Below are 16,781 nucleotides of genomic sequence, written 5' to 3' on the forward strand. Positions count from 1 at the left end.
CTGGTGAATACCACATTATCTGCTGACAACTTGTATAAAGTGTTTCACGGGACAGGAAACCTGAAATTGAGTAATCCTCAGAGGCACAGCAACATCGGAATCAGCATTGCTAAAATAGACTTTGTAGTTAAGGCATTTGGAGGGGGCGGCGCTGGGAGTACAGCACCCTAAGTGCAGGGATTCCTGTAGAGAGTTTGCTGGAAGCAGCCGACAGTCTGTGACCACGCGGCCCATCAGCTTCTCAGCTCTCTCTTTGCTGCTGCTCTCCCAGCCTCTGCTTTGGGGCAGCAGCAGGGCTGGTTGCTCACACAGCGTTGAGGCTGTGTGTCCAGACATGTGTAGTTGGGGGGCATGGGGTTTGGCAGAACATTATGTGAGAAATGGAGTGCACGTTTTTATTTTTCCTTGATGCTTTTGGTTTTTTTTCCCCTTAGAGTTTTTTTCCCCCAGTTCGCCTTTGGGCCTTTATACCTTTTCAACACAGCAGCCCCTGTGGAGATCATCAAGATGTGACTGGGTTTTTTTTTTAAGTTTGTGTGCTCTCTTCGACACACCCTCTCACCAAACATTAATTGTAGTGTCTTGTCTTCAGAAACCTTGCCTAAAATTACTACATCTCCGAAGAAAACAAAGTGGTCTACTCTGAATGGAGCTTTACAGGACTGGGGCAAAACGCAAAATTATGTGTGAGACTTGGGGCTGTCTTTCTCTGGACTTCCTGCCTCTCAGCGTTTCATGCAAGAAGGGCCACTGTGGGGTGGGAAAGGGCAGCCTCCTTTCTCTTTGGTAAGCTGGGGGAGGGGGGGGCATGAGGGCTGTAAGGAATTTGTTTTTTTTTAACATTTTATTGATTATGTTATTACAGTTGTTCCATTTCCCCTCCTTCACTCCCCTCCACCTTGCATACCTCCTCCCACCCACATTCCCCCCTTTAGTTCACGTTCATGGGTCATAAGTTCTTTAGCTTCTACATGTCCCACACTACTCTTGCCCTCCCCCTATTTTCTGCCTACCATCTGTGCTACTTATTCTCTGTACCTTTTCTCTCTCTCTGCTCCTCCCAGTCTCCTGTTGCTAACCCTCCATGTGATCTCCATTTCTGGGGTTCTGTTCCTGTTCTAGCTGTTTGCTTTGTTTGTGTTTGTTTTAGGTGTGGTTGTTAATAACTGTGAGTTTGCTGTCATTTTACTGTTTGTAATTTTTTATCTTCTTTTTCTTAGATAAGTCCCTTTAACATTTCACATAATAAAGGCTTGGTGATGATGAACTCCTTGAACTTGACCTTATCTGGAAAGTACTTTATCTGCCCTTCCATTCTAAATGAAAGCTTTGCTGGATAGAGCAATCTTGGATGTAGGTCCTTGTCTTTGAGGACTTGAAATATGTCTTTCCAGCCCCTTCTTGCCTGTAAGGTCTCTTTTGAGAAATCAGCTGACAATCTGATGGGAACTCCTGTGTAGGTGACTGTCCCCTTATCTCTTGCTGCTTCTAGAATTCTCTCCTTCATTTTAATCTTGGGTAATGTAATTATGTGCCTTGGTGTGTTCCTTCTTGGGTTGTCCAACTTCTTTTGGACTCTCAGCTTCTTGGACTTCCTGGAAGTCTGTTTCCTTTGCCAGATTGGGGGTTCTCCTTTATTATTTGTTCAAATAAGTTTTCCACTTGTTGCTCTTCCCCTTCCCCTTCTGGTACCCTATAATTCAGATGTTGGAATGTTTAAAGATGTCCTGGTGGTTCCTAAGCCTCTCCTCATTTTTTTGAATTCTTGTTCCTTCCTTATTTTCTGTTTGGTTGTTTCTTTCTTCCTTCTGGTCCACTCCATTGATTTGAATCTCAGTCTTCTTCCCATCACTTTTGGTTCCCTGTGCATTTTGCTTCATATCACTTAGTGTAGCCTTCATTTTTTCATCTAATTTGCAACCAAAGTCAACCAGTTCTGTGAGCATCCTGATCACCAGTGCTTTGAACTGTGCATCTGATAGGTTGGCTATCTCTTGGTTGCTTAAAAGTATTGGCTCTGGGCCTTTGATCTGTTCTTCTCTTTGAGCCTTTTGGGAGGGGGGGGGTCTGGTCACACCTGTTACATTATGAGGGGCAGAGCCTTAGGTGTTCACTAGGGCAGCGCAACCCAAGTGCTAGATTGTGATGCTGTATGTGGGGGCAGGGTCAGAGAGGGAACAATGGCACTTGCTCTACTCTCTCTTGGATTTCAGTCCTCTGCTGTTTCTCACAAGCAAATTGGGCCTTTCTGGTGCTGGTTCCTGGGTAGGTGGGCTTGTGTAATTTTAGGAGCCTGTGGGTCTCTCCAACGAACTCTGGTGTGAGACTGGGAGTCTCTCCTGGCACCTCACCTCCCACAAGTGTTTTCAGTCAGTGCTTGTAGGCTTTATTTCTCCTGTGCTGGGGCCCTGGGTTGCGTGGTCTGTCTCACTGCCCATTTTCACCTGGTTTATCTGCACCCAAATGCATGACCTCAGTCAGCCAGCCGCCTTGCGCACCTCATTGGGTCTGCTCCTTGCTACTCTGCGCCCAGGGTCTGCCAGTCACTCCCTTTTCCTGCTGCAACCCCTCTCCGCCCCTCTTACCGGTCTGGGTGAATGGTTGTCGAACTTCTGTACAGTTCAACTTTCTGTCAGTTCTGGTTGGTTTTTTGTTTCTAAGTTTTTCTTGTCCTTAATTTTGGTTGTGCAAGGAGGCACAGTGTGTCTACCTATGCCTCTATCTTGGCCAGAAGTCAGGAGTTTGTTTTTGAAAGCTGTATCTGTTTGGGGCCTTCCCCCCTCCCCCCTTTTTTTTATTATGGGAGGCTGCAGTGGCTCAAAATGATGAAGGACAAAGGTAGGAAGAAAGACACGTCCTTCAGCAACCTAGTGGGCGAAGTTAACACCATATTTGTGTGTGCATTGCAGGGTAAAAAACACCCAGAGTCTATCTATCATCAGTATAATCATGGTGGTGGGAGTGGGGGGGAGTCGTCATTTTATCCTAGTTGGTTTCAAGAGTTTGAAGAGCCAACTACCACTTATTTTTAGGTATGGTTAAAGTCATAAAAGTCTGTTTGTTTTTTGACATCTCAAATTTCATAAGAAAACTAGAAGCAAGACCCTCATTAGGTTAAAGACATTTTTTTCTGGCAGTTTTCACATTCCGATTTGTATAAATAGCTTTTTAAATGTTTCTTTTTAACAGAGCATGAAGATTAAGGAGAATGTTTTTTCTCGCAATATTACTTTCAAACCCTTTCTGAAAAGTAAGGGTCTTGGTTCTTTCTTTTCTTCTTCCCTCTTGTTTTGCTTATGGTGGGCTTTCTGTGTCATTCTTTTTTTCATCCAACTGTGTTACTTGAGAAGGCAAGTCTGTATGTATGAAATTCCTCACAAAGGCCAGAGAGTTTTTTCAGTAGAATAAAATAGTACTGGATAACATGCTGGTATGTGGAGAATCTCTTTTTATAAAATTAATTTAACCTTTTTTCTTTTTTAAGATGTATTCATTTATTTTTAGAAGGGAAGGGAGGGAGAAAGAGGGGGAGAGCAATGTCAATGTGTGTTTGCCACTTGCGTGCCTGCCACTGGGGACCTGGCCCACAACCCAGGCATGGGCCCTGGCTGGGAATTGAACTGGTGACCCCTGGTTTGCTGGCCGGTGGTCAATCTACTGAGCCACACCAGCCAGGGCTAATTTAATCTTTATTGCATTTTCCCCCCCATTACCATTTAGTTCCCTGTCCCTCACTCTCCCAGCCACCACCACACTGTTGTCCATATCCATGAGTCCTTTTTCGTTTTTGCTCAGTGCCCCCACCATCTGTCAGCCTGCTCTCCATCTGTGAGTCTGTCCCCATTTTTCTTGTTAGCTCAGTTTGTTCATTAGATTCCACATATGGTGTGAAATTGTATGGTATTTGTCTTTCTCTCACTGGCTTATTTCATATAGCGTAATACTGTCTCGTCCATCCGTGCTGTCACAAAGGGTAAATTTTTTTCTTTTTTATGACCGAGTAGTATTCCATTGTGTAAATGTCCCATAGTAGTTTTATCCACTCACCCACAGATGAATACTTGGGCTACTGCCATATCTTGGTGATTGTAAATGACACTGCAAAGGACATAAAGGTGCTTATATTCTTTTAAATTAGTGTTGTGGGTTTCTTCAGATATATTCCCAGAAATGGGATCACTGGGTCAAAAGGCAGATCCATTTTTAATTTTTTTGAGGTATCACCTGAAGCATCTATTTCTGTTCAATTTGTTGAGTTTTAGGTGGTTTACAGTTGGTGGCAGTGGTTCTGTTTTCCCCTGAAAAAGCTTAATATTACAGTTTAGGGAGGGTTTATGCTTTTATGTACTTAAAAATGAAATCAACAGCAAGAAAATAGCAACTTTCACAAATTATTTATGGTTGCAGACTGCGGTTACCAGAGATTTCTGCATTTTGTTGGTACATGGATGCTGAAGTGCAGCCTGTCTGATTTCCGGCCTCGCTCTGCCTTGGAGCCCCAAGAGGTCATGGTCATGAGCATCTTTTAGCCTTGGTCTTGTCTGTGGAGAAGGTGAACAGGCCTGTGGGCATGGGTTTGTGGAGATGGAGTGAAGCTTAAATAAGGTCAGGCACTTAGTGTTCCCAGCAGTGCGGTAGCCCTGGCAGAGCTCGGTCAGTGCTGGTCATGCTGGCCACTGCAGTTTCCACCCAGACATTCCTTTGTCCTGCTGCAGTCTGGGACACCTAGGCTCCTGTTAAGGTCACTTTGAACACTAGGAAGCCCAGTAAACTTGCTTTGGGTAATTTCCGGCCTAGAGTTTAGCTATAAATTATTTGCTCAGATATCTGTGAATTTATATCCGTTAATTTTTAAATATATGACTAGCTTCCTGCAGTCGTATTGCTAAACAGAACTATGCACATCTTATTTACTGTTCCCAAGAATTCTGTAAGGTAGGTGTTTATTTAACAAACACGTAATAGAATTTGCTGTTGGCCAGATGTGGTTTTAAGGCTATCCAAATATGAACTCATTTGGTTTTCATAATGACCCGGTGAGGGAGACAGAGGCAGGGTGACTGTTGCACACTCCGCTTTGCAGGTGAGGGGACCGAGGCACAGAGAGGTTGAGTCCCATGCCCAGGATCACAGAGTCAGCACGTGGAGTTCAGACCCAGACAGTCTCGTCCAGAGTCCATGCTTCCTTGACCTGCTGCTCTTATGTAAGTGCTGGGATTCCATCCATGCTGTCGGACTCCAGGCACCTCCCCGCCTGAGGCAGGGAACTGTGCTACATTTTTTCGGAGAGTCCTCATTTCAGATGCTGCTGTAAAATGATCTCCTTCTGTCTTTATGTGGAGGTCTAAAATGAACTGTGCTGCTTTGGGATTTTTTTCTCTTTAATAAATGACCCCTTTCTGCTGCTTGTGAAGTGCTGGGGAGTGAGAGTCCAGGGTCCTTGTTAAACACGGACTGGCTGGGGGTTCTTTGCTCACCCGCGTGTCGCACAGCAGTGTGCAGATCAAAGGAAATCATGCAGGGGAAACCGATGTGCTCTTTGGGTTCAGTTGTTTGACTGTTCTCCTGAGCCAGTGGGATGCCACGCCACCTTACATTTGTGACTTAATTGTGTTTAAATTGCTGCAGAGCCCTGTTGCCTTGATTGAGCTGTTTGAACCCCAGAACATATTTGGCATATGGTAAAAGCAAGTGATGTCTTTACTTTTCAGATGAGAGAGAGGTCAGTGAGTGTTTAACTGCTGCCCTTAGTGATTTTTGAACCAAACTTGTCTGGGACCCACATCTCCCAACAGTGCCACCAGCCTGTCTGCCTCCTTCTGCCTTTATAACCGAGTTTAATGACTTAGTTTTTAGATCAGAGGCCAGCTGGGCTTAGGGAAAGCCAGTGTTTGGCAGAAAAAGCACTGACAATACATTTAAAAGCTGAGGTGTGATGGCTGTAGGGGCCCCCACCCAGATCTCCTATCCCTCCCCCAAGACCTGAGAAGTAGTATTTCCAATACCCAAGTGTCTCTGTGGAGTGGGAATTGGGACCCTCTGTTGTCACTTGGGAGCTGCCAGAGGGAGAGAGCTCCCTGTGGTTGCTTTCTCTGCCACCCCTAACAGGTGTCAGAAGAGGGACTTGGTGCGAGGGGCTGTATTTTAGGGGGCAGGACCTAGCAACCTGGCCAGTCCTGGGCAGTTGGGATTCACTGGACAGACAACTTAGAGCCCAGAGGCTGTCACCCGCTGACCAGCAGTGCTGGCAGGAACAGCCCGATCTGGGAAGATGCACAGGAGAAATTCTCTGTGTTCCAGGGTTCCCTGAAACCTGCCTTTGTGGGGGGCCTGGAGGCTCTCATGAGAAGTCAGTTACTGTTTGTTTGTTTGTTTGTTTGTTTGTTTGTTTGTTTGTTTTTAAAAAATCACTTTGTACTGGGAGAAAAGTTTACTGCAGATACAGTTCTCTAAGTCCTTCACATGGGAGTTGCCCAGTGCCAGCTGCCTGACACGGTTTATGTGAAAAGCTGCCAGTCACATGCGCGGCGGGGGAGGGGATCCTGTCAGGGAGCAGCGCCGCCCTCAGCAGGCTGTGGCGCTCTCTGCCTGGCTCTGCAGCCACGTGGTTGTGTCTGGCAAGTGTGGATCTGCAGAACGGTGTTTGGAAGAAAAGGGACAGGAAGGGGTGGGGTTGGGGGGGCCGGGTGGCTGGAGCCACGTGGGGCTGCGGGGCTGTGGGGAGGGTTGTGGTTCAGCACCGGATGGGACTGTTCAGCTGTGCGCCCATATGGGGCGGGTTTATTCTGTTTGTTTTTCTTTTTCTTAAAGAGACTGTTTGTTAGGACTTACTATTGTCTGTGGTTATTTCTCAGCTTCTGAGCATATTTGCTTTTTGACAACCCGGCTATAAGAGACAGAGAATGTGGGGCTGGAGGTAGGAGGACATTCTGAAACATGTCCTAATCCTTTTCTGCATGCAGTCTTTCTCAGATAGTTGAGGGGTTGGCAGAACATTATGTAAAAAACGGAATAGACTTTACTTTTTCTAACTATTCCAAAAACTACAAATACCCCACAGCTGCAAGTATGTAGGCCTGCACACTCAAACTTGTCTTTCTCCTGTCCTTCTCCAAGAGATCAGAAGCAAGCTGAGGCCTCTTAGGAGTTCTGCCAGCTGGGGAGGGTGTCTGGCTCTTCTAGCACAGTTGAACGCTTCACGGGGACATAGGCTGGGGCGGCTCTGGGAGCGGGTCTGTATCAGAGCCGAGAGAGAACAGGCTGTTTTCTCCTTGGAGTGCAGGGGAGTGGGTGAGGTGGCTGGCTGTGTCCGCACCACTGCCAGTTGGATGCTTTGCCCACAGATGTGGACTGTTTATCTGTGGGTTTAATGTGTTTGTTTTCTTTTTCCCTAGGACAGGGTGGGGTGAAGAGCAAAAAACTGAAAATTGGTTAGTAAGACAGGAAAGCCAGCAGGGGAAGAACTGACTTCCCTTAATTGCTAAGAATGTTGAAGTCATTTCTCAAAATTAGTTCTTACTCCTGAATTCTCTTTTATGCCTCATTATTGAATACCTAGCAGTTATAGTGGGTTTCCATGATAACTTAAGGTCATTGCCTTTGAGATGCTTATATAATTTACCAAGGGGGGAGGCAGTTGTGAGACAACTACACATAAGTGTTCAATTAGAAACCACAAGCAGAGCCAAGAATGCAGGAGGGTTAGTGGCCAGGGAATACTTGGTAGAAGAGTTGAGAAATGGTAAGCTAGTTTATATTTTAAAGAAATATGAAGTAGCATGATCCTAGGTGGAAGAGAGAGTTAAGAGTGAGGAATTTATCTGTGAGCGTGCAGCACTTACCAGAACTACTGTCTAGGGCAGTTCTGTTTCATCTGTTAACCCCTGACATGCCTGCAGGTCACGTCAGTCAGCGGGGTGAGGAATTGTTTCTGCCCCCTTTTCTCCTTTTTGTCTCTCCCTCCCTTAACTAGATCAACTAGAACAGGGCGACAGGGAGAGGGGAAAATTCATTTCCGTAGGCTTTGTATTTGTACTTAGGGTGGGAGCCAGGATCAATACTTTTGTTTAACTTCACAAATTTTTTATTTATATGTGCGTGTGTCTTTGTGTGTCTTTATTGAGCTATAATTTATATGCCACGCAGTTTACCCATTAAAAAGTACAGTTCAGGCCCTGGCTGGTGTAGCTCAGTGGATTGAGCGCAGGCCTGCAAACCAAAGCATCGCCAGTTTGATTCCCAGTCAGGGCACATGCCTGAGTTGTAGGCCACATCCCTAGTATGGGGTGTGCTAGAGGCAACCACACATGGATGTTTCACTCCCTCTCTTTCTCCCTCCCTTCCCCATCTCTCTAAAATAAATAAATAAAATTATTTTTAAAAAATGTACAGTTAGGAGCATTCAAGATCTTGTGCCTTGATATATGTCATCAGATTGGTTCAAACTCAAAAAAATTAAAAAATAATATTAATAAAATAAAATGTACAGTTCATTGGTTTTTAATATATTCACAAAGTTGTCTAAACAAAACCACAATCTAATTTTAGAACATTTTCACCACCCCAGAAAGAAATCCTTTGCCCATGCATGGTGGTTCTCTCTCAGCCCCAGGCAGCCCCTAATCTACCTTCTGCCTCGGTAACGGATTTGCCTGTTCTGTCCATTCCATATACATAGACCCAGACAATATGGGTTTCTTGGTGACTACTTCTTTTCTCCTAGCATAGTGTTTTCCGGGTTCATCCATGTTGTAGTGTGTGTCAGCATTTTGTTCCTTTTCATAGCTGAATAATATTCCATCGTATGGATGGACCACATTTTGCTTATCCATTTATTAGTTGGTGGGCACTGTGTTTTTTCCACTTTCTGACTGTTATGAATAATGCTGTTTTGAACATTTGTGTCCTAAAAACACAAGTTATTGTGTGGGTATATGCTTTCATTTGTCTCATGTACGTATTTAAAAATGGAATTGCTAGATCATATGATAACTCCTTGTTTAACATTTTGAGGAACTGCCAGGCCGTTTTCCATGGTGGTGACAATTTTCTGTTTTCTTTCTGAACCGCACGTTAGTTGCTGTCTGCCTCTTTGATAGTAACCATTCTGTTGGGTGTGAAGGGGCATCTCACAGTGGCGTTGGTGCTCGCCGCCCGTGACTGGCGAGGTGGAGCGTGTGTTCGTGTGCTTCCCAGCCTCGTGCACGTCGTCCGCAGGGACCTTGTGTTCAGATCCTGTATCTGTTTTTCAGTCGGGTTATTTGGTTTTCTTTATTACTGTGTTGTAAGAGTTCTTTATATATTCTAGATATTAAACCCTTATCAGATGCATGATTTGCAAATATTTTCTCCTATCCTGGGGATTGTATTTTCACTTTTCTTGATAGTGTCCACAACATATTTTAATTTCGATAAAAGTCCAATTTATTTTTCTTTCATCACTCTATTTGATGTGTTCTAAAAAACCATTTTTTAGTCCAAGACCATGAAGATTTACTTCTGTGAGTTTCATCGTTATAGCAGTTACATGCAGGTCTTCTGATCCATACTGAGTCATTTCGTGTGTGTGAAGTGAACAAGGGCCTGTGTGAAGCTGTTCCAGCACCGTTCAGCGGGAAGGTGATTCTTTCCTCGGCGAGTTATCTTGGCACCCTTTTTGATAATCAGTCAAACATAAAATGAGTGGGCTCGTTTCTTGAGTCTCAATTCTGTTCCATCGATCTGCGTGTCAGGATCAGTGTTTTTAAAGCTCCTCAGATGGTTCCATGTGCATTTGGGGCTGAGACCCATCTGGCTGGGGAAGGGACTTTGGGCGCTTCGATGGGCAGGGGGCACACACGAGATTGCTGGCACTTTATTACAGATGTGCAGAACGTCCGTATGCAGCTGAAGCAGTGTTTTCAGACTTGCCCGATAAAAATCACCGGGGGTGCTTAGGAATAACAGATTCCTGGTCCTGTGCAGCAGGAAGACAGGGTCTGGGGAAGGGTAGAGATGAGACCTCTTTGCATGTGACCTGGACGTGCCTTTTCTGTCATGTTTAATGGATTCTCCAGGTGGGTGTTATGGTCAGGGTGGCTGGGATGGTTCTAGATCTGCAAGGCGAGACCAGTGGAAACCTACGTACCCAGACCATGGTGCTTCTGTAGAATTGCTGTTCCCAGGGTACTCTGGGGTGAAGCCATAGCTCTGTCTTAAGGAAGATGACAACAAACAGCCCCCAGGAAATTTCTCGCTGTACTTCCTGGGAGCCCTTTCTTGGCCACCGTGTTTAATACTGCCTCCTGCCATGTATACACAGAGATTGTTTACCCACATTTCCTTCCCATCCTCTTGCTTACATTATTTAAATTTCCCTTTTCAAGAATATTTAACTTATCTTGTCTGCCCCACTAGATTGAAAACTTCATGTGAGAGGGGATTTTTAGTTCACTGCAACATCACCCACCAGCAGCAAGAACAGTGCCTGGCACTTTGCAGGCATTCGATAAATATTTGTTAAGTGAATGGAAGGATGTTGTGGGGACTGACGGATGAAGAGAGAAACCTCTGTTTCGGCATCAGCAGTGGTCGTTCTGCTTGGTTCCACCGCACACAGCTGTGAATTACCTAACTGCGTGTTTCTCACTTCTCAGGAGCCACTCAGAAGATTAACACCATGTTTATGTCCAGTGCAGCAAGTGTGTAGGACAAAACTTACGTGTTGTGTACTAACCTAACTTTACTTAATTCATCTTGTTGTACTGTGTGTGTATCTACAGAAATATAAATCCTCTTTAGAGACTATTAGACTATAAATAAATATGATTTAGTCAGCTTTGAGAATTTATTAATTTTGGTCACTCCTCTTGATCTGGGAAATTAAAAGCTTGGGTTTTAGGTGAGAAGAGAGGTTTTTTTAAATCTAATTCCTCTTTCATTCCTTCCTTAAAATTTTTTTTTTAGGATAGAATTTTTGCGGCATTTGAAGAGCTTTTTCCAGATAATGTTTAAAGTCGAAACGAAGCCATGTGGTGAAGAACGCAAGGGTGGGGATAAAGTGCTGATGACCTGTGTCGGCGTTGGCTTCTCCAACCTTAGCAAGACCCTCAAGTGATACTTCACAGGGTAAAAGGCCCTGACACCTGCAGGCAAAGCAGAAGCTGCCAAGGACCCAAAGGGAACCAAGTTCAAATTTGTCCAGGACAGGATAGCCTCTTACATTAAGGCCTTTTAAACTTTTCCATTGAAAAATAATGGACTATCCAAATAAAAGACATTTTTATATCATGTGGTTTCCAGCCATTTCTCCAGTGGCATTGACATTCCTCAGGAGGTCCTGTCGTGACGAGAGCCCCCACGGCTCACCTGGACGAAGGGCGTGCCTCCCGGACACGGCCACGCTGCCAGACCTCCACCACAGCTGCGTGTCAGCCGTGCTTCCTCGGCCCACGCCCCGGGCTCTGTCGTGCGTCTGTCTTCCAGACCTGTGGCACCTGTTACTGTCCTTTCTGCGGGGACCATCTCCTGGCACCTTGGTTTCTGTGTAAGGGCTAAATGAGGTAGTATCAGTGCAAAGTCTCTGAGTAGTTCAGTGTTATGCGAGTGTTAGAAAACGGTCTGTTAGACTATTTCATTCTTTGTCTTCGGAGTGGACTCTGCTGTCTCGGAGACAGACTCTGCTCCCTGTCTGCGCACTGTATGTGGGGCGGGGGGAGTGCCTGGGAAGGGCAGGGGTCCCATTAAAGTCTTTGGATAATTTCTGTATCTCAGGAGTGCCATGCGGTTTTTAATTTTATTCTCACAATAACCATGTGATGTAGATTTTATCTCCACAAGTAAAATTTGAAAGGATATTTTGTTCCTTTGAATTTTATAACGTAAAGACATTAGCTCTCCTGATTTAAAGATGGACTTATCATAGTGTCAGAGTCTGGAGTGTTACCTTACTTGCTAGCTAACAAGTCAGAGTGTTACTGTTTCGTGGACACTAGCAGAGGACACGAGAGCCTCGGTCAGAGGCAGTGAACTTCGTTACCCAGAGCACAGCGAGCAGCAAGAGCTCCGAGTCTGCACTGTGTTCTCCTGTTTCCCGGGTCCCACAGTGGAGCCCTGGAGGGCCCCAGGCAGATGCCACGCACACAGTGGGTTTGCGTCACAGCGGAGGAGCGTGCGTGTTTGGGGACCCATCCCCACACAGCACGCCTGCTCTCGGTCCAGACGCGGACGGACGTTATACTTCATCCCCCAGACTGCTTGCTGTGAACACAGCTGTGAGGAGGGGTGCGGGTGAAGGCCTCCCTGGCGGGAATGTGCACGAGCTCAGGGTTGTGTATGCGCGGTTGGAGTTGGTACAAGAGGGAAGGTCTCATTCTTTCTCCTAGAATTCCAAATGTATTCTCCCCCTGGGGTGGGCTTTTGAAGTATGGAAAGTCTTGGCCTCTTCAGTCCTCTTGGTACCCTATTCTTCAGTGGTCGGGGCCCGAGGAAGTCTGTGTTCTGTGGCTGGGGGTGCCGGAGGATGTGGAGATGGAGGGCTAACGTTGAAGAAGGCCAGGCATTTGGAACTGTGCGCTCTACTTGTGGAGAGCTTTACATGCTGTGTTAGTTTCTGTTGCTGCATAACAAATTACTGCAAATTTAGCAGCTTACAACAACAACCCTTGATCATCTCACTATTCTGTAGGTCAGGGGTCCTGTGGGCTTGCTTGGGTCCCCTGCTTAGGGTCTCAAGGCGGATACCAAGCTGTCAGCCAGGCTGGGCTCTGGGAAAGAACATGCTTCCAGGTCATTCATCTGGCAGAACTCAGGTTGTAAGGACTGGAGTTCTTCGTTTCTGGCTGGCTGGGGACAGCTCTCCACTTACAAGGACTGCACACATTTCTCATAACTTGGTTCTCTCCATCCTCAAGCCAGTAATGGTGCATCGAATCCTGTTGCATCAGATTTTTCACGTGCTTTGAATCTGACTTCCTCTTGTGGTATCAGCTGAAGAAAACAATGCTATTAGATGATTCATCACAGTCCCGTCTGGATAATCTCCCTGCTTTAAGGTCACCTGCTCACAGCAGAACCTAGATTAGAGTTTGAATAGCCAGGGGCTGGGAATTCTGGGTGGTCATCTGAGAACTTTAAATTCCCCACGTGCTGCAGTCTGACGTGGTGCTGCCGAGGGTTGGACCCAGATCTTCCCACACGTGGATACGAAGGGGCCACGTGTCAACTACTGTTCTGCAGGAGCTTTCTGTCCCTTAGAAGAAGCTGTGGCAGTGGTACCATTGGTCAGTTCAGGGTGGCATGTAGACTCCAGGCAGATAATTGCAAGCAGTAGGAAGTACACATGCTCCTGCTGCCGTAAACACAGAAGTGTCTGTTGGTTTCCAGCCTCCCATCTGGCACAGCTGCGTTTGGAGTAGGAACATCTGGCAGTGGTAGGGATGTTACTGCCAAAAGGAGAACAAATTTAATATTTATTTAATCAGCCTACTCCCAGCCCCTTCTCTCAAATGCCCAAGAGAAACAATACCACTTCTTGGGAAGAACGATCCTGTGCAGATTGCTGGTACATCTTAGTGATATTCGGCTTATTGTGCCTTATTCTTAGCTGAGCTCCTGATTAGTCTAGCCACCCTGGGGTAGTTTGATGAAAACCAGCATTTGGGCTTGGTTTTCTGCTGTGGCATATCTGCTCCCCTCTCGGTGAAACTAGTAAAATTTTTTTTGCATGACCTTATTGGGGTCAAGGCAGAATCATTGCCTGTGCCTTCCCATCATTCACCAGGCCATGTTTCTTTCAATACCTTTCAACTACACGCTGTGTAAACAACAGCCAGCTAGCCTCCATCAAGATTATTTTATGGTATTCATCAGGACCGTTGGTACAGGGTGGGAGGAACTAGGGTATTGCAACACGACATGCTGATGGGGAAACAGCTACAGGGTGGCTGCTGAAATCCAAATCGCCCCCACAGGACAGCCAACCCTCGTGAGTTTTTGTTGATGATTTGTTTTTGTTTTTTACCTTTTTTGATAAAAAGTGGTGAAGGACCTCACTGATTACAGACCAAACAAAAAGAAACCAACACTTCAGTTGCACCATTGGTGCCTGTCCCTTCACTGTCACTTTACCACAGAAGCCCAGGAGGTGGCTATTTTCAGTTCACTCTTTGGTGTTGGGAGACTCGTCGGAGGAGCCTGGGCTGGTGGCTGGTTGTAAGGTGACTGAGGGGAAGAGCTGACAGTGCTAAAGGCAGGGAAAGTAGGCAGGCTGGAGAAGAGAGGCTTAAGAAGTGGATAAAATTAAAAATGGAGAAAAGGAAGCACCACAGAAATAAATTATCTCAGTTTGGGCTATGCCCAAGAGATTCACCAGGGTGAGGTGAGGGGACAGACAGAGGTGGGGTGAAGAAGTGCATATACTGGGGGCCCTGGTCGTGGTGAGAGGGTTAGAATGAAGGCTTCCATGGCCTGTCCTGCTGGGACCTGGTTGGAGACCTGTGGAGGTGCCTGTGCACACTTTCAGCCAGGCTGCGGTGCCCAACCTGGCACTCCTGTGCTCCTTACCTGGCCTGAGTGGGTGAGCAGTACTAACTTGTGCTCGGATGGTGTCCGTGTTCAGACTGCTCGGGCCTGTTTTACAGCAGTGACTAACAGTTCATGGGAACGCCGATCGGCAAGCCAGGTCTTCCTGTACTCCAGTTGGCGCGCTCCACTTGAAGACATTCGAGTGGAACAACTTACCAACATGTGGCGTCTTAGGGAGGCCAAACCACATTGTTCCTTTACTCACACGAATAAAAGCTCGTTTTGTCAGAGACTGCCTGGATTTAGGGCTGCTTTAATTCTTTGTCACATTGGGCCCATACCTGTCCCATAATCTGACCCCAAGCCTGAGAAGGCCTTGGGGGCAGCACCTGTTGATGGGCCAGGTCAGGGTTTTAGTGGTCCTTGCCATGCTAGTGGTTCTGGATGTGCGTCCTGCTCTGCTGAGACCCTCCTGTTGGGTCTGCAGAGGAGGTGATGGTGGTCTCGACAGGTGAGGCACAGCCTGCTTTCTGGCCCAGCTCAGCTGCTGACTAGCAGTTACGACATAAAGTAATTCACCTCTCCACACTTGGCTCTCCTATGTGGAATCAGGGTAGATGTGTGAGTTGGTGCCAGACAAATAAGAAAGATGCCCCTCATTGCCTCTTTAACCCCTCCCCTGCTCTTAGATGTGTTTATTTGGGGCGGCAGGAAGGTTAGTTGGCATGAGTAGTTTTTCAAAACAGATGTTTTCTCTGAGGTCTCCAGGCACTCTTTCTGGGTTTCCTCCCCATTCCTATCTATTCACATTGATTGATACTTTCTGCTACGATTTGGGAAATGTTTATTCAAACTGATGAAAGTAGTGGAATTTCTAGAAACCAGAGGCCAACTTAAAGACACAGAAAATGAACCAGCCCAGCAATAATACACACAGCAGCTTGCTGTCACCACGGCCAAGGGAGTAGAGGGACTGTTGCTGGGCTCTCTGGTGGCCCATCTGTCTTAGGAGAGGAGGGTGTTCCAAAGGAAGGGAAATGGGGGGCGGCTGCCTCTTCCTGCTGCATCTGGGAATGGTAGGACATTTGGGGGCTATTTCTAGTCTTGGAGGGAAGACATTGGTGGGGACTATTATTTTGAAAAGGTGCCTGGCTTGCTATATGTAGGGATCCAATATCATCAGGTCAGGACTACACCTCAGGCTGTTTTAAGTGCTGTCTGTGCTCAGTTCCTGGACCTGCCCACATACTCCTCTGTTTCAATTTCTGTACTAGGTTACCTATTAGGCAATTAAGGCACTGTGCCTAAGGTCCGTAAACTTTGAAAAACCAATAGAGATGTTTGCAAAAAGAAGAACAGTACTGGCTTCAAATTATGCAAAGTTATGCAAAGAGAAGATCAAAAATAATTATATTAAATATTCACAAAATAAATTGTTCCCACCTTAATCATTAGAATATTAGAATTGTTCCCACCTTAATCATTAGAACAACATAGATGTGAATTTTCCTCTTCATTAGCATTTCCAGGCACACACAGTTGCCAAGGAATCATAGTTAATCAGCTATTAAATGAGTTGCTGGTCAAACAATTTAAAGGGGGAAGTTGCAAAAAGCACTTCAAAACTATGGGATGTGGATACATTTTAACCTGTGGTTTGGTAGTACTGAGTGCTCCCCTCCCTGAGCCACCTTGCCAAGTTTAAAGCCTCTCCAGCTGCCGAGGTGGCCCCCACCAGGCTACACATTCTCATCGACGCCTGGGTGCCTCCCGTGTAAGTTAGCTCTCACCACACTCAGCTGTTCTGTAATTCTCCTTCCTGTTAACCTATGCTGGTATGAACGGGGCTCATCTTTTTGGGTTTGGTATAGCTACGATTTTAAAGTTGTTTTTGAAAGCCTCTTTATTTTTTAAAAATTTTATTTATTGATTTTAGGGGGGGAGAGAGAGAGAAACATCAATTTGCTGTTCCCTTATTAGGCATTCATTGATTTATTCTTTGTATGTGCCCTGACTGGGCATCAAACCAGCCACCTTGGCACATTGGAGCGATGCTCCGGCCAGCTGAGCTCCCTCGCCAATGCTGCTTTTGGTTTCCTGAGTGTCAGCAGAGCACCGTGGAGGTCACACAGGGTTAGGGAGGAGACCTGTGAGTGAATCCAAGCTGTGTCAGCAGATGACGTGGCCCATGGCAGGTCCTCCACCTGGGATTACTTTCCTCATCTGCAAAACGGAAAATAATCTACTGTCTTCCCTGGTATTGAGAGGATTTATGAAAC

At 46.1% G+C, this 16,781-nt stretch overlaps 1 protein-coding gene across 3 annotated transcripts in view; it reads left to right on the plus strand.

The window, feature by feature from the left end:
* RCL1 (RNA terminal phosphate cyclase like 1) overlaps positions 1-16,781 on the plus strand; it is a 91,186-nt gene that overhangs the window by 55,654 nt on the left and 18,751 nt on the right. The window contains exons 9-10 of one of the 3 annotated variants that reach the window (XR_008389902.1): positions 5,084-5,204; positions 10,945-11,035. The exons of 1 other annotated variant lie outside the window; for it this stretch is intronic. Coding sequence is in view for 1 of the 2 variants with exons in the window: in XM_037143575.2 (XP_036999470.2) it covers positions 10,945-11,095 (151 nt within the window). In the remaining variant the exon portion in view is untranslated. Of the gene's footprint in view, positions 1-5,083; positions 5,205-10,944; positions 11,833-16,781 lie in introns of those variants that run through there. One more of the 3 variants, XM_037143575.2, reaches the window with a different exon arrangement.

This window comes from Artibeus jamaicensis, unplaced genomic scaffold, assembly GCF_021234435.1.
Source record: "Artibeus jamaicensis isolate MK-2021 breed Jamaican fruit bat unplaced genomic scaffold, CSHL_Jam_final scaffold_1964, whole genome shotgun sequence".
In the NCBI taxonomy this organism is placed as follows: domain Eukaryota; kingdom Metazoa; phylum Chordata; class Mammalia; order Chiroptera; family Phyllostomidae; genus Artibeus; species Artibeus jamaicensis.